The sequence below is a fragment of the Ambystoma mexicanum genome, chromosome 7p, assembly GCF_040938575.1.
Source record: "Ambystoma mexicanum isolate Mex_15411 chromosome 7p, UKY_AmexF1_1, whole genome shotgun sequence".
Classification (NCBI taxonomy): Eukaryota; Metazoa; Chordata; class Amphibia; order Caudata; family Ambystomatidae; genus Ambystoma; species Ambystoma mexicanum.
The window spans coordinates 859,753,074-859,776,450 of NC_090939.1; the positions used below are offsets into that span (position 1 = coordinate 859,753,074).

General features: G+C 45.3%; 1 protein-coding gene across 2 annotated transcripts in view; it reads left to right on the plus strand.

Annotated features, from left to right (window-relative positions):
- TPP2 (tripeptidyl peptidase 2) overlaps positions 1-23,377 on the plus strand; it is a 1,218,153-nt gene that overhangs the window by 118,710 nt on the left and 1,076,066 nt on the right. For both annotated transcript variants that reach the window (XM_069637049.1, XM_069637048.1), the window contains exon 5: positions 13,515-13,639. In XM_069637049.1, coding sequence (XP_069493150.1) covers positions 13,515-13,639 — 125 coding nt within the window. The remainder of the gene's footprint in view (positions 1-13,514; positions 13,640-23,377) is intronic.

Here is a 23,377-nt window from a genome sequence, read left to right on the forward strand (position 1 = left end):
CCCCCCTGATCGAGTTTTGGCTGGTGGCAGTGGATACTACTTATTATATTTGACCGCGAATATATTCCTATGGGATTTTACCATTGTTCGAGGCTACCAACTTTAATTATTTAATTCTCATAGCCTCGAACATACCGCCGGTTTATTTAATATTAATTCGCCGATTGGTATTTTTTGCCAGGACTCGATTCTAAAATTGCGTTTGTGTCACACCGCCCCCCGCACAAAAGAAGACACGCCCCTCACCGGCCCCCGCACAAAAGACACGCCCCTCTACATCCTCCTCTCAAGCAGCACTCAAAAACACACGTCCCAACAGAGGTACCTTACTGCCTCAACAGGTTTCACACTGTAAGGCACGACATGGCATGCTTGACAAAACTGGAGTTTATCGCCCTTCACGTTTGTGGCAAGTTAATTGGAGGCTCCTTCATCACAAACAATCACACCGTCCACGGAGGACTGTTCGACACAACACGGCACGGATCACGTGACTAGTTGCCTAGCAATACTGCAACGCTTTAGTAACTTGCGTCACGTGACCGTTGTCACGTGTTTCCCTACGTCGGATAAAAGGAGTCCAGTTACTGACAGTGTTGCTTCACAGCTGTTCTTTTGGATCACGTGTCGCTCTCGCTTCGCTCAGGACTTTCACTTTTGACCACGGCTTTGAACTACGGATTGCTCTTTGTCAAACCCTTGTCTACTTTGGAACTTTGGATATATTTGGCTGCCAAACTGTTTTTTCCCCCTAACGGATTGTTTCGTGTCTTGCCCTTACTTGCCTTGGAACTTTGATCAACTGTTACCGACCTACTCTCCGCATTACGGACTGCCTTGTGTTTAGCCTTCCTTTTTGGATCTCCTGTTTTTGGACCTCGGTCCTGCCTTAGGTGGTTGCCTGCCAGGACTTTATCACGCTCTACCCGGACCAGTTGCCATTAGAACCACTCCCTGGGTCCACGCTCCAACACTCACAGGTACTTCAGTGTTTCGGATGTTTATACTCAGATACTGCTCTCTGTAACAGTACATAACCAATTACCTTCCCTTACAGCGCTCCAGGGGTTCTTCCGGTTGTTCCCGCGTCCTGACTCCACGGACTACCATCTTTGGCCCTAACATTCATTCTGACAGGTATTATCGTGGATGTCAGTTTGATACTTGGGGACAGAGGGATAGCCCATACTCTGCACGACCATCAACTGTGTAACAGTTTGTGTTCTCTTCTGTGACTCCAACCCAAGTCGAGCCCTTTGTTCCACTTTTTGGCGGGCTTCTCCACAGAAGCCTCCAAAAGTGGTGCCACTCTGTCTGAGTACCACAGGGGGTGCGGGAGGGGGTTTAGGCACCCTGGACTGAGTTAATCTGGTAACTCAAGTCGCACTCTTGTGTGATTGGCCCAAGTGGTGAGCCGGCCGGCTCACCACTTAGCATGTTTGATTGACAGCTAGGCTGAGTGAATGGTGGTGTGCTGCATAAAAGCAGGGCTTTGGGGACTGGAACTTCAGAAGTCGCCACAGGACCTGAGAATCCGACGAGGGAGAAGCTGAGCCAACCTACCACGACGACACCACTGGTGGAACCCTGCAGAACCGACTCACCACTTCCCGACGACGGAGAAGATCCCCCGGCTGGAGAGGCTTCTTCCCCTGACTGGTGGGCACAACCAGTTTACTTTCTTCTCTTCGCACCCCAGACCGGCTTGTGGTCGAATTGTCCGTGCCAAGCACCCCGGCAACCGGATAGCCACTTACCACTGGACTGCGAACTAAAGGACCGTTCCTTTTAACTGAGAACTCCGCGGCTGGTTTCTTCCCTGGCAGTGCAACAGACATCTGTCTTCCTCCCCGACGAGATCCTCTCTTCCCCCGGACGAAGCACCGACTTACATCCGCTGCTAGGAACAACTGCCCCCGCTGGAGTGTTCTCACCACTTTAAGGTACCGTGTCCACCAGGCCTCCCTTTCTAAAGATTGCTACAAGGTAATAATAATCCCTTAACCTTCTGGACTGGGCTGGCCGCCTTGACCTAACTGGTCCCTTTCTTTGGTCCAACTCCTTTTTGAACCGTTACAAGACTTTTGTGCACTGCAACTGTGTGACCTTGGACACATTTCGTTTTGATCCTCTTAAAGTGGATCCGGCCTACTGACTCTAAACTCACGGTGTTACTTTGCCTTCCTCTCTTGTTGTGTTCGTGAAAAAGTGTTGGGATCTGTTTCAATTTATTCTCTGCTTTTCTCTCCTTTTTAAAACCGAATTATTAGAGTGCCATCTACGTTAAGCGCTCACCGCTGTCTGAAAATAAGTGGGGCTTTACTTAAGACTTGTCTAATATTCTTCTAAGGGAGTGTATATCTTTTAGTGACCATGTTTTTGAATTGCTTACTATTAGTGCCTGTGTGTTTTTCTAGATGTGGTTTTAAATAAATATTTATATCTCTTTTACACCAAGCCCTGGTCAGTGATTACTTGTTCTACTGTGTTCTTTTGACCTATTGTGTATACTTTGCATACTGCCTAACTCTTCTTGAGGGAAGTCTGACTGCTCAGCCACAGCTACCAAGTGAAACTGTGTGGTACAAACTGCTACCAAGTGGGTTTACTGCCAAACACCTGTAGTCTTAAATCTTTTGCAGTGGTCCCAGAGGGAACTGCACAGGTTTCTGCCTAACACCCAAATACGCTCCGAACTAGAGCAATTCGAGTTGCGCACCTTGAGTGAGGTACACTACGTCTCGCGTCCACAAACGGCTAGAAAATACGGGGGGGAAGAGGAGAGGCCGGGTGGGACACTGGCTAGATTAACCAAATCAGAGAAGGATACCACTCGGGTAAACGGCATTAGGGACACAAGAGGTAATCCCTATAGGTCAGACCAGGAGGGCATCACTGTGTTCTGACTTTTACAGTTGCCTATGCTCTGCGGGGCAGCAACAAGACCCACAAGACATGCCCTCCATTCTGGAGGGGATACCCCTGTCGCAACCGAGCACCCGAGTTGGAGACCATCTGGAATCCCCCTGGTCTATGGAGGAGCTCCGTACAGAAGTGGCTGGCCTGCCAAGAGGCAAGGCTCCTGGCCCAGACGGCGTTGCATCTGAATTCTACCAAGAGCACGCAGCCCTACTATTCCTACGCCTTCTTGAGGTAGGGTGGAGTCGCTTTGTGACTCAATCCTGACCACCTCTCTGCGCGAGGCCACTATAACTATCCTCCTCAACCTGATGAGCCAAGCGACGAATGCTGTTCCTACATACCACTCTCCCTAATGAACGTGGACACCAACATCTATGCCAAGGCCCTTGCAAATAGACTCCTCCCACTGATGCCCCATATCATACATGGTGATCAAGGAGGGTTTTTCTGTGACAGGTCGACATATCTGAACATCAGCCGTCTATTTGATGTGATGGCAAGAATCGACCCGTCAGCTCAGGCGATGGCTGGGACACTAGACGCTCAGAAGGCTTTTGACATGGTCTCGTAGGAATACATATGGGTGGTTCTGGAAAAGCTGGGTATCGCCCTGAGATGCTCTGATGTATTAAACACCTATGTACATGCCCCACAGCCATGGTCCTAGTGAATTCTCACAAATCCAAACCCTTTGGGTTGAGCAGGGGCACACCGCAGGGTTGCCCCCTCTCCAATACTCTTTGCCATGGCCATCGAACCAATGCCAGACATGATCCGTGCTTGTCATGGACATCGTGGAATCAGTCTGAGCGGCACGCCCGAGATATAGACGACGACGGTCTGATTTATGTAAGGACTCCAAGTAAATCTCAACCCCATCCTCCGGGATATAATATATCTGGGGGGCTTCTCCGGCTTTACAATAAACTATGCTAATTCAGAAATGTTCCTGCTCACCAGTGGCACCAAGCAACCTAGAGGGACATATCCTCTATGCTGGTCACCCACCGGGATTCGATACCTCAGAGTTAAGGTGTCGGCAAAGATCACCCTCTTGAGGGAAAACTATGAGGGAGTGGAGGACTATATAGTGGGCAGACAGACCAGATGCAGGCTCTCACAATGGCCAGTAGGCTCTCTGATTAAACTTATTCTAGTCCCAAAACATTTATACATATTTGCTAACGTCCCGGTCTGGCCAGGCAAACCCTTCTCTAAACTCCATGGGCTCTGTGCGCAATTCTTGTGGCACTCTGGTGCGGTCCAAAAGAAACGGTTAGACCTAACACCGCCATACGACGGGGAGGTGGCGGAGGCGAGGAGTGGTTCACGTCCCCCAATCTTAGATCTATACTGGTTAGTTGCATAGGCCCAACACGCCACCCACTGGTATGTGGAAAAACCGCAACCACCCCACGCCAAACTCAAACGACTGGCGGCCGATTGGCTGGACCTCTGAATGCTCGTCCTAGACCGCAAACACAGGATTGCCCGTTTAACCCAGTCTCCTCTACACTGTTAGCCTGGCAACAATTATTACCTATCAACCCCGAGGTACATCCGTACTATAAATGGCTACTGCTGTGGAGGTTCCCCGGGCTTGGTCCCATTTGGGACTCTGCGCTGATGGCAGACTGGGAGCGGCTCGGCTACAAGGCGCTTGCCGACCGGTTTCCGGAAGGGAAATGTATCACCCACCCCCCTTCATGGCGGCGCAAACACACTGGTTCGAGGATAAAATGTATGCAATATTACAGGATATGCACGGCCGTGGCGTCCATTGGAACCCCTAGAGACTGAAGAGATTGCATACATCGCCAACTATGGCGGCACCCGCAGACCATTATCGGCACCATACAGAATGCTCCTAAATAAACAGCCCCTCACCTTCCGAACACACACGATGGTTGGTCCAAGAGTTTGGGGGAGGCCCTGTCTGAAGTCCAGTGCAAACGCATGTGTAGGAATGCAAAACAAATCTCTCTATAAATTTCATATTCCGGTGCATGCAGTACAAATTGCTGAATAGGCTGTATTACACCCCCAAAAATGTCCCGAGATGTAGTGCACGCTTGCCCCAGGTGTTTATCTGACTCTGCCGACCACATGCACCTGTTTTGGTCTTGTGCTCGACTCCATTCATTCTGGAACAATGCACTTAAGACTGTCTGTCGTTGATGCCCCTTGCCCCCTGGGAGCCCTATTTGGCATATGGGACAATCTTCCGAGCAAGAGACTCGGACCACTTGCAAATATAGGTTGCATGATTGGCAAGAAATGCATACTTCAAGGATGGGAACAATCAGCACCACCCAATGTTAAAACCTGGCTGACTGCACTAACCTGGGCCCAGAGCTGCGAGAAGATGTAGATTATCTTGCTTCCCCACCACATCCCGCCCCAGAGATGTGTGGTCACAATTCCAAACCTACCTGGCCAACCTGTCCCCCGTTGAATAACAATGCATCTAAGAACCAGGTGAAGACACTTGCTGATAACTCCCAGCGAGGATAACCATGTATGCATAGGAATACCCACATATCTGTTATTTGTTGTAAACTTTTGTATTTATGCATCTTTACCCAATTTGAAAAATACATGTAACCTACATGTGCTCTGCCAAGAATGCCAAATAAGTAAAAGTAAAAATAAAAAGAGAAAAATGTGATCGATTGAACAACTGGGAGGTGGGGACTGAATTTACTCTTAATAATACCATGTCCATGCTCGACAGACTAGATTTTCTGAACTGCAGTACCTTGTGAGAATGATCTTTGCCCACTCTGTCCCTATGAGAGAAGTTCAGGTGAGCTGCAGCACGCCTTGTCTTGCCCCTAACCCCAGTGGATACTTAGTATAGCTGTCCTGTAAGGCGCAGTGTTCCAAGAAGCACTCTGAGCAGATGCAATTCATGGGGAGCACAATTTGAATAAAAAGGTGCATCTGCGAAGCATTTAAACTAGTAGTAAGTTGAAGCTTCCTCTCCAATATTGTAATACTCGTAAAGTCTTGCATGACAGACTTACTCCATAAATATGAATTAAATTCAAGACCTGACTGGCATTGCATCCCCAGCTGTTAAGCATTCCGCAGAATTGATAAGATGGATAGATACTGGAATTGATAGTTTGTGGGGCAATCTGTTGGTATAGCTGGCCAAAAAGGAACAAATATAGAAATTGTGAGGTAGGGTGGGCACTGCTTTATTTTTATAATAATTCAATAGTGTTGTTCGTTTTTTTTTCTTTATTTATGTCTGGGAGCTCGTCCTTTACCCTAGGCACTGGCTAATGAGAACATCTACAAAAAAGAAGAAATGGACCGTTTCCATCTCAGGATGAGCTCTCTCACACTCCCCTATTCGGGTTTCCAACTGTGTTCGAAGTAGTATAAAATTGTATTCAGTTGTTTCTTTTATGATTATACATGAAATCATTGATCCACATTTCCAATTATGATTTTCAGTCTCCTTATTTATTCCTGACCACTCCGTGTTTCAAAATTATAGCCTATGCATTTCGGACTTCCGTCCATCATCAGGGCTTTAAACACTATTAATAATCATGAAATCAGTGACAATCCCATTGTTGTAACACATTCCCAATCGTCCACCATATCGTGAAATCTGTAACAAAATAGTATCATCACATACCCAATTGTAGTTGTCATCCAAAATGGAATGCCACGAAAGGATGCAGAAAGAATGGAGAAATAAAACCAAATCTACATTATGGAACATTGTTATCATTATTCATGAAAATTTAAATTGCATAACTGTATGGGTCACTACCTGTGGGTCTTGCGCTTTTAAAAGATCTCTGCTCTAGATGTCTGAGCAGCACTCGTACGCAGTTCCTATTCAATAAATGCATATAGAACCCTATGTTATAATCCTTCGAATCTGATCTCTCTCCCAAGGTTTTAGTATAACGTCACTCTCGTTCGGTATTCTTACCTTTCTCAGGTGCCGCTGTATTGACAGGCCGGCTGCTCACAAAGAGCCGCCGCTGTCCGTTATGGCGTACTTGTGTACTAATCTCTTGCGCTCATGCGCGCAATGTTCCACTCGGAATTTCGTTCTCCTCTCCATTCATTAATCTTTAACAAAACAACTTTCTCCATGGCTTCACCGTGACCATCGTTTAATTTAAAAAAACATTCTTTTCAGAAAGATATGAATTTATATGTCTCAAACGTGTACTGCTCTGTCGCGCCTGCGCGCGTGTTGGCCACTATACCGCGGGGTCCCGCGCATGCGCCTGGACCCCGTGGGTAGTGTTCTCTCATCGTCCGTGTGGTCGCAAATCCCTATAATCTAGTGTCATACTCTGATCTTTCTTGTCCTATGGACCTGAACGGAATTATATTTATTGGAAAAATAATGTGCCCTTTCTCGAACCCCCTCTTCCAATCTAAGAGTAGGTTATTCAAACATTGCCAGTTGTTGTTGGAGTGTATCCATATTGATACCATTTTCTAACTTACTCATCGTATTCAATTTCACGTCTACTAGAGTTTACATATCTTTCCTTAACTTACATGTGCTCAGTCGTAAAACCATTTCTTATCAGTAAGAACCAATTCATACTCTGTGACACTGTATACATTTTTGTCCATTCACATTCATATTATGATGTCCACTGGATCCATATTTATCTATATTGATACCCTTTTCTAGCTTGCTCATATTCAATTTCATGTCTACTGGAGTTTACATATATTTCCTTAACTTACGTGTGCTCAGTTGTGAACCATTTCTTACCAGTAAGAACCAATTAATATTCTATGTCACTGTGTACATTTTTGTCCATTCGTATTATGATGTCCACTGGAGGGTCTTCACATATGGCAGTGAAATCGCTGCCTTACGTCCCACAGGGAGCACCCTGTGGGACGCGACGTGTACCCTCTAGTGTTATCCAATGTTCTATAAAAAGAATTCACAAAAAGCATATAAAGTTCACTTCCTCATTTATACCCCCGGTCTCAGGGAATCTAGTCGATCGATCCAAAATGTTTCTCGTTGGTTCAGCCTTTTTCCTACATCTTCATGTGTGTTATGTTGTTGAATAGCCTCGAGAATCTGTATCCTCATCTGGCTAATATTGTGCTTCATCGAATTCCAATGCCTTGCCACTGCTGAGTTCACATTATTGTTCCGAATGCATGATCTGTGTTCATTCAGTCGTAGCTTTCCAGCTCTTTTCGATTGCCCTACATAGTAAATGCCACATGGGCATTTAATCGCATAAATTATATTTGGTGTTATACAGAAGAAGCGCGAATCTAAGAGACAGATTGGTGGAAACGAGACCGGGGAAGAAAAGGATCGAGACCATAAGGAAAGGGACATATCCATGCTTACACTGCAGTAACTGCAATTTCATAACAAAGGGAGATGTAGTAGACCATCCCCGCACGGGTGAGAAGATCAAATTAAGAGGATACGCAAAATGTGATACACCAAATATAATTTATGCGATTTAAATGCCCATGCAGCATTTACTATGTAGAGCAATCGAAAAGAGCTGGAAAGCTACGATGGAATGAACACAGATCATGCATTTGGAACAATAATGTGAACTCAGCAGTGGCAAGGCATTGGAATTCGATGAAGCACAATATTAGCCAGATGAGGATACAGATTCTTGAGGCTATTCAACAACGTAACACACATGAAGATGTAGGAAAAAGGCTGAACCAACGAGAAACATTTTGGATCGATCGACTAGATTCCCTGAGACAGGGGGGTATAAATGAGAAAGTGAACTTTATGTGCTTTTTGTGAATTCTTTTATAGAACATTGGATAACACGAGAGGGTACACGTCGCGTCCCGCAGGGTGCTCCCTGTGGGAAGTAAGACATCGATTTCACTGCCATATGTGAAGACCCTCCAGTGGACATCCTAATACGAATGGACAAAAATGTACACAGTGACATAGAATATTAATTGGTTCTTACTGGTAAGAAATGGTTCTACAACTGAGCACACGTAAGTTAAGGAAATATATGTAAACTCCAGTAGACGTGAAATTGAATATGATGAGCAAGCTAGAAAATGGTATCAATATAGATACATATGGATCCAGTGCACATCATAATATGAATGTGAATGGACAAAAATGTATACAGTGTCACAGAGTTTACTGATAAGAAATGGTTTTACGACTGAGCACATGTAAGTTAAGGAAAGATATGTAAACTCTAGTAGACGTGAAATTGAATATGAGTAAGTTAGAAAATGGTATCAATATGGATACACTCCAACAACAACTGGCAATTTTTAATAACCTACTCTTAGATTGGAAGAGGGGGTTCGAGAAATGGCACATTATTTTTCCAATAAATATGATTCCGTTCAGGTCCATAGGACAAGAAAGATCAGAGTATGACACTAGATTATAGGGATTTGCGACCACACGGACGCTGAGAGAACACTACCCACGGGGTCCATGCGCAGGACCCCGCGGTATAGTGGTCAACACGCGCGCAGGCGCGACAGAGCAGTACACGTTTGAGACATATAAACTCATATCTTTCTGAAAAGAATGTTTTTTTAAATTAAACGATGGTCACAGTGACACGGTGAAGCCAGGGAGAAAGTTGTTTTGTTAAAGATTAATGAATGGAGAGGAGAACGAAATTCCGAGTGGAACATTGCACGCATGCGCGCAAAAGATTAGTACACAAGTACGCCATAACGGACAGCGGCGGCTCTTTGTGAGCAGCCGGCCTGTCAATACAGCGGCACCTGAGAAAGGTAAGAATACCGAACGAGAGTGACGTTATACTAAAACCTTGGGAGAGAGATCAGATTCGAAGGATTATACCATAGGGTTCTTCTATATGTATTTATTGAATAGGAACTGCGTACGAGTGCTGCTCAGACATCTACAGAGCAGAGATCTTTTAAAAGCAGAAGACCCACAGGTAGTGACCCATACAATTATGCAATTTAAATTTTCATGAATAATGATAACAATGTTCCATAATGTACATTTGGTTTTATTTCTCCATTCTTTCTGCATCCTTTCGTGGCATTCCATTTTGGATGACAACTACAATTGGGTATGTGATGATACTATTTTGTTACAGATTTCACTATATGGTGGACGATTGGGAATGTGTTACAACAATGGATTGTCACTGATTTCATGATTATTAATAGTGTTTAAAGCCCTGATGATGGACGGAAGTCCGAAATGCATAGGCTATAATTTTGAAACACTGAGTGGTCAGGAATAAATAAGGAGACTGAAAATCATAATTGGAAATGTGGATCATTGATTTCATGTATAATCATAAAAGAAACAACTGAATACAATTTTATACTACTTCGAACACAGTTGGAAACCCGACTAGGGGAGTGTGAGAGAGCTCATCCTGAGATGGAAACTGTCCATTTCTTCTTTTTTGTAGATGGCTGGCCAAAGACCACAAATATACAAACTAGAAAAAATGAATTTGGTCTGTGCAAGTTATTGTAAAAGCTGTACTCTAACCCTGTTAGAAGAAAATGAGAAAAAGGCAGAAGCCATTTGAAACTCCAGTATAAATAAGTAGTCTGACAGTCGGTTGTTAAAAGCTTTTATCTCGGATTAGGAAATAAAGGCTGAGATTTGATCAATTTGCTGGAATAAGGCATGCGGCTTAAGCCGAGAGGCTGTTCAGTTTTCTCCCTGATGTAAGATATGGTTGCTTCAATGCTGAGCAAAGTGTTGCATGAAGTGATGTGGGAGGAGCAGTTGCTTTCATATTGTTAGAATTTGCCACATATCCTCTTTCTGCAGAATGGCACTGACCTTTTTGTAATTGGCAAATGTAGATTCTAAAATATTCACTAGGGTATTGGCCGACCAGTTCATACTCGTAGGGTGTACTTTGACCAACTTGAGAAGGGTAACTTGTGAGTGGCTGATTTGTGCAGGTAGAAGATTTGCCATTGATTCACTTTATGCTGAGAAAGCTTTTTTGCTCTCTGCGGTAGGACTGTTTCCAGTCCTACAAGCGATGAATTTTGGGCCTTGGTTCATGGGATTCATTTGCTTGTTGTATAATGAATCACTGGCTAGAATTATAACTTGCGATGAGGCAGGGTTGTTCTCCCCTTTTCCCACTGCTCTTTATGCTGATTGCTGAACCGCTGGCATTCTCATTGTGATTTATGCGGTCAGGTGTAGTGCCATTTTGGGAGTGGAGCATGCTCTTGTAGTGCATACTGACAGCTGGGTAAACTGTCCCGCATCGGTTATAGTCTCTGCTCCGGCCTTCAGATGAGTTCTGCTAAATCGTATATAAACCCTACTCGTGCTTGCATCTCGGGATGGGAATGGTCTACTCTGCCACTTCGTGGGTTAGAGGTTTGAAGGTCTAGACTAGAAATGTGTATACAGCGAGAGACTACTGTGCTTTTTGAGTGCACTGTCACCAAAGCAACTTCTTCTTCACTCCCCTCCCTGATACCTTCCCCCTCTCTCCATCTAATACCCTCTCACTGTTCTCCTTATCTTTATCTTTTCCCATCTCTCCTGTGATCTCTCTTTTGTTGCTCACTTCACTCATTACTCTCTCCTTCTCTTTCTTTCCCACCCGCCTCCCCTCGTCTTTCTTGCGAATTGTTCTAAATGCAGATTATATGGTTTGATTCATGTATACTGTTTTGCTTCTACTGTTCCATGTTTTATGTGTTTGTTAACTGTAAATCACCTTGGATTAAGGCGTTATTTAAAACCATCAAATTAAAATACAAAGCAATATTGGGGTAGCAGAGGGTAATGGATTTCTGCATTTCATTTACCTTTCCCAAAATAAAGCAGGTGAAGCCAAGTAAAAGGCTGATACTCTTGTGCTTATTGAAAGTTTCCCTGTGCCTCTCCATATACCTGAACTGTCAATTATAAGGAATTGACACATTATTGGTTAAACCATTCTGGGGAATGGTAGATGCAGAGTTTCCTTCAGAGTACTCAAAGATATGAGGGTTGTAGGGGGTAGGGGTCGGGGGTTGTGCTGGATTTTTTTGTAAGCTTCCCAGTTGTAGTTTAAAATGATGTTTTGATATTGGTGACGATGTTTAAAATCTTTTGCAGAATAAAATGTATTCAACTTGGTTTTTAGGAATTATTTCTTCTATGGTGGATTATTTTCTAAATCTGGGGTGCGTGGTTAAGGGTGTGCAGTAAAATTGGTTCCACTGCTCCTTTTTGTCGTGGTGTGCATTATTTCGGGTCTGGCACATTTCTTCTTGGCTGCTCCAGAAGTAGATCTAGGTCATTGAATTAAAGGGGAATGCAGTGTATGCAATGATCTGTATATACATAATTGAGTGTTTACATCTACTCTTGACAATGTGTGCATCCAGTATGAGATTTTAAAAAAGGGGCGCTTCTTGCAATTTGCCAGATTTGAATAAAGCCTTGAGGGAGAGTTGAACCAGATTCCCTATGAAATCCAAAAAGTCATCCCTATTTACAACATTTTGGAGCTGGGAGTGGGAGTTCATGCAGTTATGCCTGTGCCTATACAGTGTTTTACACTAAATATTTTTTTTAAGCTGAAAATTCGTGGCAAATGGGAAGCTTACTTGGAGTTCTGTATGGATTGGAATGGAACATGTATGCAAAGCATGACAAAGGTTTCCTACTAGGAAATTTATTACGCCAATAGTCCAACAACAAATTGACCATTCAGAGCCTCCAGAATGTCATGGGTGCAAGGCTCCAGAAGAGTTTTCCATTTACTTTGGCAATGTATGGTGGTCTTGTGCTTGGTGTCTCGTGTCATCTGGGGAAATTGACAAACTGATGGGGAAAATGGTCATGTGGTTCTCTTGTTTGGTTTGGGACTGACCCTTTCTCTCTTCCGTCCGGCCCCACCCAACCCATCCCCCCCCCCCCCCCCGAACGCCAGACCAAAACGTTTTGGTCATCAGCTTTGATCCTCACATTGGTGGCTAGAAGTTCAGATGTACTTGACTACCTCCAAACTTAAAGCTCTACTACACAATGGGCTCGAACATGTTAGGTGGCTGACTAGTCTCACCCCCTGCATTTGCCTCCCCCTCAAACTAGATACTTTTTATCTCCTTGAAACCCACCAAAATTGATTGTTTTGCTCAGTTATATGTACTGATGACTGTACAAAGGAAAGTCCTTTTGAAACCCCAGTGAATGGTACTGCGTACCAGGAATTTTGGCTTTAGTTATTAGTCAACTGTTATAACCTGATGACTGAAAGTTACTGGTTTCTATTGTGGTTAGCTTTTCTTTTGTCTGCATGTTCTGGTAAATTAGATTCTAATTTGTGGATGCTCTACATTACATATGGTAATGTTTATTGCTGAGGTGTGTAGATAATAATTGCATTTTCTGTGAATTTTCACTTTGGAAATCCTAGTTATATTGTGCTATCCTGGAATACACTGCTTTCAACAATGTGTTACTACTGGAATGTATGTAAGAGCTATTCGTTTTTAAATCAAATTACATTGCAAAAAATAAACTATCTCAGAATGATTAAAGGTAGGCATCTGTGAGATGCACTTCGGGGATGCAGGAAAGCATTTTACCTTTGAATTTATTTTGTTTGAAGGTAAACAAGTTGATTAAAGAAGAACTGCAGTACCAAGTGGAACTACTGAATTCCTTTGAAAAAAAGTATTGCGATCCTGGTCCAGTTTATGACTGCTTGGTGTGGCATGATGGCGAAACATGGAGGTATGCTGTATTTTGAATTGAATTTCTTTGCTTCTGTAAGTTTGTGTTAGTGGATTGTGACAGAGTAAACAGCAAACATAAAACGGCCACCATTTTGAAGGCAATGCCTCTTGCTCAGTTATGGATTAGTGATTTCCCTATGTCCTCGCTGACTACGTCAGAGTTCTTTGGGCAACCTTTGTCACCAGAGGACAATCCTACAATAAAATGTGTTATTTTATTTCTCCCTAAACTATACAAGGGAATAGTTTACATTGTGAAGCTTGCTTATTTGGGTCAGATTGCATACAACTAGCATGTATAATCCTGTGAACAGAAACATTTTTGGTCTGGTTGTGAAAATGCATGAAGGGCTCTGTTTGCTACCTAAAAATGGTTCCATGTGATAATTCCGCCGCAAAAATATCACGATACAAAAATATCGCCATATTTTTGCGGCAAAATTCACAATGGACCCTGTAGGGGACACCCCCGCTCCCAAATAATATCCCCAATAAAAATATCGCCTATGGCGAGCCAAACAGCCATATTTACGGCGATATTTTTGTTGGGGGTATTAATACCCGATACCCTAAAAATTGCATGTAGCGGACAGCTTGCATACACACAGCAAAGTCCTCCATGTAATTTTGATTTCACAAATGGGTTTTCGGTATGCATGGGATACTGGCAGTACCCAGTCAATGTAGACTTAATACTGTGAGAAACCTGAGGGGGATCTTCACTCCTGCTCAGGTGGCCAGGAAATGCCATCTCTTTTCGATCCCGACCATGGGCGTGGAGAAGCGAGGGAGGGTCCTCTTGGTGGAGGGTCTTTGGGGATTGGGAAAAGGGTACCCACTGGCAATACATGTTATCCCCCTTTCCCTTTTGAGAACCAACCTAACCCTTCCCCGGCCTTTATGCGCTGCTATGAACTAGCTCCCCTCAATTGTTCTCATTCAACCTAATGCGGTACTGGTACGAGGAAGCGGCAACTAGGAGTAGTGAACACCAGTAGGTATTTTCACCACTCTAGTACTGGGACGAAATGGAAGACTAAAAGTGCACCATTGGGGAAGTCTGGCATGTCCAACAAATAGGCTGCATAGAGGTCAGGCAATTAAACTACTAACCCCCACCTGTGGACCTAATACTCATAGGGAGTATAAGAGGCAGGGCTGCAAACCATGGAACAGACCAGGGAAGGGGCTGTAGAGACATGTCAGAGAAACCAGAATTGGGTGCGCGTGAGTCTGGAGAAGGAGACCCCCAGGCACAGTGTGGACCACGAGGGAGTCAAATTGTCTGGCTGAGCTCCGGTTGCTGATAACTACAGCAGGAGCTGTGCTCAGCCCAAAGTCCACAGCCGCCGCAGTAAACAGGAGAGCGAGAGAGGGGAAGCTTGTGGATCCAGGCAGATCGAACAGTGAACCGAGAGCCGTCACGCACAACCAGTGAGTGCAATCCAGGGAACACTCTGTCCGGGGAGCCCGGCTTATACTGACGCATATCAGAGAATGCCGAACAAACTGAAACCAGTAATCTGTGAATGCCGAGTGATCTGAAAGTAATTGGACATAGTCCTGAATAATACATTGTTGGGTAAGATTTTCATATTGATGATAAATCTTCCTGACCTGCGTCAACCCCATAAACTTTTGCTTTGGTAACTTTTTCACCTAGTCCCTAGGTGAAGGGGAATCTCCCCCTCAACCCTCCACCCCCCCTCACCTAGCATTTTACTTTTTTATTTTGTTATTCTTTTTTTTTTATGGGTGACCTTTTATCTCTCCATAGTGTATAGTTGACGTTATTTTTTTTAAATTTTATTTGTATTTGGTTACTAGAACCTTTTACAAAAGACAAAGAAAACATTACTAAAACTTATACATGGTAAATCACATAGTAAACTAAAAGAGAAAAAAACAGAGAATATGAAATTAATCACCATAAACATTTCAATAAAACATTATATACATCAACAAAAATAGGAAAAAATAAAATGTCAAATTCAGAATGTTAAAATAGCATCAAATTTAAACGAAATGGGAGGGATACCAACTACGATCATCATTTCTCAGTTCATAAAAACCAATAGAATTAACTTGAGTTGAGACTTATCGGAGCCCAAGCAGCCTTTCTTAAATCAAATCACGATGCCTCTTCTCCTGAGCACCTGGACCACAGCTACTGTCAAAGCTCTCTCGTGTCCCGAGATCAACCTGTCCCAAAACATTTCTGGAAGCATTCTCCCCTCATCCACCCCTTTACCTGGCAAACAATAATTATTTAACCTCTTGGGTTCCCTCGCAATCTAACAGATATTGAAGGGATTGGTTGGACTGGATTTTACGCACATTACACAGTCTTAGCGGCCTCACCTTGGCCCCTTTTATTCAGGAACTCCCCTGTATGTGCTATGTTGAGCCGAATTCTCAAAGCATTTTCGGATCTTTCAGTCAGGAAACTTTATCAGATACCTGGGCAGGCACCCCAATTTCTTATCAACTTTCTGGAAAGAATTAGCAAGGGACGAGGAACGTATATTCTCAATTGTGGAAATCCCGTCCCACGTATCGAGTGCTTTTTTTTTTTTAGCTTTCATACGGTTACTAATCAAAATCTCGATGTTTACATCTGCTCCTACGGGGGCTATTTTAACCCTCTCCTCCAAGGTTGATGGCATCTTTGATTTCCCGGCTATGAGATGTAATCTAATGTCATCGTATAAAGTATATTCTTTACTAGTAATAATGAGCCGAAAAAGGGAAATCAATTTCCATTCTGCCTGAAAGCTCAATGACTTCATCCCTAATTCAAATCTTAAGCTTGAAATTGACAGGCTCATGGGGAGATTGAGAACCCTCTTCCAAATCAATCCCTCAAATTTTTTCCAATCAATTGACCAGAGAAAAGGTTTTGCCTCGTGACCATAGAGGATCACTGGGATTACCTTGGCTGAATAGTATTTGATGATTGGAATAAGTGGAAACTTGAAATATCTTGAACCTTTTTCATCTGCGGTATCAGTTGTGAAATTTTCTTATAGACCTCCTGCTCCACCTTATTATGGGAAGGCGAAGCATAGACCTTATACCCCAGATAGAGTAATTTATACACTCCTGGGATATTATGACCAGCTAATTCCCAGTGTAAGCTACCAACCTTCTTGACATGTCTGAAGATTATTACTTTGGATTTCGATGGGTTGACCGAAAGCCCTTTCTCCTTGGCATATTCGTCCAACTTGCCAAGTAGGCGCTGCAGCCCTACCGCGGTATTGTCTAGCAGTACCACATCGTCCGTATAGGCAAGCCAATAGATCTTGTTCCCATTAATTGCCGGACTTGCCAGGGCTGACGATGCTAGGTACTCGCCGAAATCTCCCAGATAGAGATTGAAAAAGAGTGGCGCTCCAAAGCACCCCCTCTCGGACTCCTTTTTCCTCTTTAATGGGTTCAGAGAGATGGCCTTCCTCATCTATTCGTACCCTTATGGTTGCGTCCCTGTGTAGCTCAATGAGCATAGACAGGATTCCCTCTGGAATACCCCACTTCACCAACTTTCCCCAAAGGCACTCTGTTTACTTGATGGAATGCCCTTAAGAAATCTACCCATGCCCCATAAAATTGGCGCTCCCCTTTATAATTTCCTGCAACTTTTGGGCTTGTTCTGGGTTGCTCCTTTGGGCTCCCCTGTTAATTTCCCTTTCATATACTTGGGTGAACTACTGTTCCCAAGTAGTTAAGAGGGATTTGTATCCCCTTTACATCTTCTAGAAGTGATCCAGCACACTCTACCTTATGTGGAGTGCTGAGGGATAATGTATCCCCTTTCTTGCTTACCTATAACATTTTTGTTACAATTTCAAGTTTACTTGAATGGCTGGTGGCAGTGTAACTACTTTTATGACTTTAAGTCCTCATTATTTGCAGGCTGTTAACTCAGCCTTGCTAATGCATAGAAGGGCCACCATTTTTTATTTTCTTTAAACCATGTCTGTATTCACTCAGTACAACCATATTATCAGTAGTGCAATATAGTTAAAACAGTGTACATACATGAAGAAATGAAAAGATCATGGTGTAGAGGCTGGGGAAAAGTCATTTTTGGATATCATTTCACAGAAATAACTTCTGAAAGGAGTCCAGATATAATGATAATGATGTTTTATTTATATAGCGCCTTTCAGATATCTTTAGGGTGATTTGTTACAGGCATGGAGAATACATATTGCTCTTCACATTCGTTCACAAATGTCAGCTCAGTTGGTGTGTGGTGCATATGTGGCTTTCCAACATTGCAATATACATCTTCTTGCTACAGCACATGCCACGCTACATTGAAAAGTCGTCTAGTGGTTTCACCCACTTTACCATCTCTTAAAACAAATACTTCAAAGGAGTGAGAGGGACCGGTATTTGTTATTTTCTCAAGGATCTCCGCAACATTACTCCAGAACATAGCAATCAAAGGACATGTCCAATACATATGGAAAGCGTTAGCGTGTGGATCATCACATTTCAAAGACTCCCCGGAACAGTTCTCTGTAAACCTGGCCATCTTGACACAGGTATAATGGAGTTGATTGAGGATTCTGAACTGGATCAGGCGTAGGCAAGCATTTAGGGACACAGTTTTACTCAATTGGCAGCACTTACGCCACTGTTCTTCACCAAATGTCATTCCCAGATCCGATTCCCATGTTTTTATGGTGTTAAAGGGCCACCATTTTGCTAAAATGGTGCATTCCTTCTTTTTTCGCCATTTCTTGTGTGCTTGCTGTTTCTGATGTATTCCCATGCCATTCTAGGCGGGCACGACCTCCGTGGAAGTTATAACTTGGGTGGCAATTCTTTGGATTCCCCTGTCCCAGGCTCAAGAGTGTCTGAGAAGGCAGGAAGCGAGGAAGGAGTCCAAAACTCCAAAGCCCTTTGTCTTCAACCTTGCCTGAAAGGAACCAACTGCCAGTGGGGCATGGGGGGGGGGGGGAGTTGTACTGATTGGACAGCCCGCCTGCCCCATGCCGTATTATGCAGGAAGAGAATGCAGAAGTTGTGCTGTAGCTCCTGATAAAAACTCTGAACCTGGATGCTGCTGACAAGTCGACCAATGGAGCTGAAACCAAAGAGGAAGATAAAGAAAAGACGGCTGTAACGATTTCCAGCGACGGGAGAGCCTGCTATGTAACTGGAGCCTGCTGTAACCCACCCTTCCTTCCAATCAACCTGGGGGCCCCGAAAACAATGACCCCGAGCCTGATGAAATCCACTAGACTCAAGATGACCTGCAGTTTGAGCCATGCCATGTCGTGCTGCGACCTTGCAGGGATGCAATACCCTGGGACCTCGAGCCAATGCGCGGTGCCTGGTCTTCCAAATCTCGCTCAAACTTTGGTAGCATCCTGCTGGTACTCCAGAGAGTGATTTGATTGTCCCCTCACCAGAGTTCTGGACCTGTTCAGTGATGAGCATCCGACCAGCGATAGTCAGTCTTCTCCTGGCTCCTGAAAAAGGCACCCAAAACAAGGCCACATGCAGCCACAAAGAAACTTGTGCCTGCAGCCTCCCCCTTGATCCCTGCTGCAAAATCCCTTGCAGTGTCCTGTCTTCATGACAAGGAATGTATTCACCGGGTTTTTGGCTGCAGATCCTGAAGTCTTCCTGCTGCAGACTCTTCTTCTGTGCTGAGGTACTGTGTTGGCTGGGGTTTTTACTTGCCTCAAGCATGTGGGATTTCCGTATAGCTTTTGGAGTTCTGTCATTGGGAGTCCTCTCATCCAGTTCACCCAGGCCTACTGCTGGAATCCTCCTAGGCTGGCTTATACTCCCTGTTTCAACAGTCTTACTCAGGAATTCTGACCTTTGCTACATCTGTACCTATCCTGACATGTCTGTTGGATACTAGAGACCTGGCCCTCCCCTCCCCCCCTGCCACTGAGAATACTCATGCTCCAAGAATAGAGAAAGATATCCAAAGTTTGGGCCTTTTGCCTATAAAAGATAACCAGTGTTAAAAGTGAAATAGTTGGTTGGAAACTGCCACGAGGAGAGGAGAGGAGAGGAGAGGAGAGGAGAGGAGAGGAGAGGAGAGGAGAGGGAGAGAGAGAGAATATGAAAATATGGGCATTGACACAGGGCGTGCCAGTAATACTATCCCTAGTGTGATGTCCACTGTACCCAAGATCCCTCACGCGTCTAGGATCCTCAGATTGTGTTTTTCCGCCATACTGGTCGGAAGCATTTTGCGGAGTCCCCTGGCCTTAGCCATACTTTTGCTAGAATTTAAAATAATAATCTATTGACATCCTTCCCCACCCCAACGTCTAACTTCGACACTTGACGCTGGCTGGAGAAGAAATTGACCGTCGGCTGCTGCACGACGGATTTGGGCCTTGGAAGGCCGCTGGCCTCGGCCCTGCAAGTAGGGAGAGGGGGGGGTGGTACATACTCTACACTCTTGGTATATAGGTACACCTTATACTTGTCCTACACTTACAGCCCGCTGCCTCAAGGTGTGTATGGAGGGTACCCCTTTTCAATTCTGCCCCAAGTGCAGTCGCAAATACCCTTGGGTCGACAGGCACGCCACGTGCAATCTCTGCTTGCCGAGGGACCACCCCGAAGCGAACTGCAGAGCGTGTAGTAGGTTTAAACCTAAGACACTTAAGGACCGTTCGACGTGTTGGGCCCACCACGCCAGGCAGGCGGCCATGGCAGCGGAGGGCGCCTTCAGCGATGGCAGCGACGCCGTACTTTCGGACGGCGAGGGCATTACGGCGTCGAAAGACAGCCGAGTGCAGGTCCCCGACCTCGGAAGGTCGTCCGGCAGGGCGGCTATGGGGGAAGACCCCCGGCGACACAAGCGCTTCACATACTACACACACTAAACACACTAAGTCCAACCGAGACTCGACGACGTCGAGTTCTCGGAAAGAGGCACAGACAGAACAGTCCGATTCGGTGTCCTCTGGGCGCTCTCGATCAAGATCGCCGCATGACTCCAGGCAATCATCCACTCTTGCCAAGAGTGCCTCGCTCCCTAGGCTAACAGAAGTTCGATCGTCGGAAGACGAAGACGACTTCCACCCCCAGGCCGCGCTCCAGGAGTCGGAGCCCGCAATTAAAGCCAGCGAGGCCCCACGCTCGAAGGACAGGGACACTTCTCCCGATCCTCGACGCCAGGCGTCGAAAAACTCGGAGCCACTAAGGGACAGGGAAAACATTTTTCTGCGCATGGGGAGGGGGGAAAACAGCAGAAGAAACTACCTGTACATTCTTCCACACCTGTGAAACACTCTACTCCCCCTAAACAGACAGACAAGCCCAGGTCTGCTGATAGGTCCACAACCAGCAAAGCTACTCAAGATGAATCCCATAGACTTGCTGAGAGAGTCATTCCCAGTTCCAAAAAATGGTCCAGTGAAGACATAGATAGGGTCATGTCAAGAATGTCTTCTTTGGCTGATTTTTATGATAAAAATCTAGAACATTTCCTCTCATATGATCCACAAGGGGCCACACCCTCAGGCTCTACTGATCCTAGCCCCCCGAGTAAGAAGGCCTGGTTTGAAACTCAGATGAGGTCCGAACCCTTCGAGGTACAACCTTACGCAAGACCATACTCACGGTATCAAGGAGAGGCTTCCTTTTGTGACGACCAAGAATTTGGGTTGATAGAAGAGCAAACCGGGACGGCCTACTATGGGGATGATGAGGACCAGGAGGAAGAAGAGGATGACCCGGAAACATACAGAGTAGATTCCCCGGTAGAGAACGAAGCCCCGGTTACCGACTCCCCGGTCGATAACCAACCCCTCCTAAATGAGGTTCTCGCTCGCGCAGCAGAACATTTTCACATTGACACCACGGTGTACAGGAGGAAAGGGACGTCGCAGAAGAGTTAGTGGGAGAAAAGAGGCCTGTGGCCCAGACCATCCCTATCCTTAAATCCATTCAGCGGAGAATAGATTTGTCCCTGGTGAACCCAAACCTCACCAGAGCAGTCAATCCCAGGGTTGAAAAACTTTTCAGGGCAGCACAGTCTGACCCTCTCTATATAAGAGGACATCTGAAACCAGACTCCCTAGTTGTCACCAACACTCGTAAGAGGGCTGGCACACCCTTGTCTTTGTCAAAAGCTCCTCCCGACAAGGAGAGCAAAAAACTATACGGTTTCGGCAGGAAGGTAGCCTCAACGTCCGCCTATCAAGCAAGGATTGCTAACTCCACCACCCTGTTGGCCAGCTACAACTGCCATCAGTGGGAAGAAGTCGCGGCTCTCATAGCCTCTGCTCCTGAACCATTAAAGGGCCAATTAGCTCGGATTTCCGCAGAGGGTAGAGCCGTGTCTGGTTGCATTTTGAAAGCAACCTTCGACGCCGCGGACAACGCAGGCAGATTGATAGCGGAAGGTACTGTTATCAAGAGACATGCGTGGTTACGGCAGTCTGGTTTTAAGGCAGAAACTCAGGCATCATTGTTAGAGAAACCAGTGGAAGCCGATCTGTTGTTTGCTAAGGCGGTCGAAGACGCACTGAAAAATGCCAAGGACGAATATGAGACACTTGAATCCCTTGGCCAGTTAACCAATAAACCCCCTAACCAGAGAGGGAATAGTAATTTTCGTCGCCCACGCGGCCAAAATTCCCAGAGAGGATCTAACTATTCCCAGGGGCAGGGTACACAGTGGAACAACCAACAGTCTACCCACGGTTACGGCAAAGGTAATATGAGAGGTCGTGGTAAAGGCAGAGGCAGCCCCAGCAAGGGAGGCGGCACGCCTCTACCAAAGCAGTGACGCTCAGTTCAGGGTCCCTTCTCACGCAACCCCAGTAGGGGGACGCATTTCAAACTTCACCCAGGCTTGGGAAGGGATCACATCAGACAGATGGGTGCTGTCAACAGTATCCACGGGATATTGCATAGAGCTACTGCAGCGTCCCCGGAACCATCCTCCACGACAAAGATTACACTCCTTAGAACATCAGAAGATTCTCCTCGGAGATCGCCATTCTTCTACAAAAGGACGCGATAGAACTCGTCCCGGGACACCAGGTAAACAAGGGTATTTATTCAACTTACTTCCTTGTGCCAAAAAAGATTTGACAATGTGCCCAGTATTGGACTTGCAGCCTGCAAACAAGTATGTCAAGCCCCAAAAACTTTGTATGACCACGCTACAAGAGGTAATCCCCCTCCTAAAAAAGGGGGATTACATGGCAACCTTGGATATGAAAGATGCTTATTTTCATATTTCCATGTTCCCAGCGCACAGAAAGTACTTGCGCTTCAAGGTGGACAGTCGCCACTACCAATTCAAGGTACTGCCCTTCGGGATAGCTTCAGCACCAAGGGTATTCACCAAGGTACTGGCGGTGGCGGCTGCACACCTATGCAGGGAGGCAATCCCAGTGTACCCTTATCTGGACGACTGGCTCATAACGGGGGAAACCCCAGGAAATTGCAGGACAAACATTCAAAGGACTATCGACCTCCTCCACGAGTTAGGCTTCTCAATCAACGAGAAGAAGTCAAGCCTGGTGCCAAGCACCTCCAAAACAATTCCTAGGAGCAATCCTGGATACCCAGGAAGGGTTGACCTTTCCTTCAGAAGAAAGAATTCGGAATATACTACTGCAAATTCTGCATTATCAGTCCGGTCAACAAATAAGGGTACGCAAAGCAATGCGTTTACTGGGCATGATGGCGTCATGTATTTACCTGGTCCCCCACGCGTGCCTGCGCATGCGTCCCA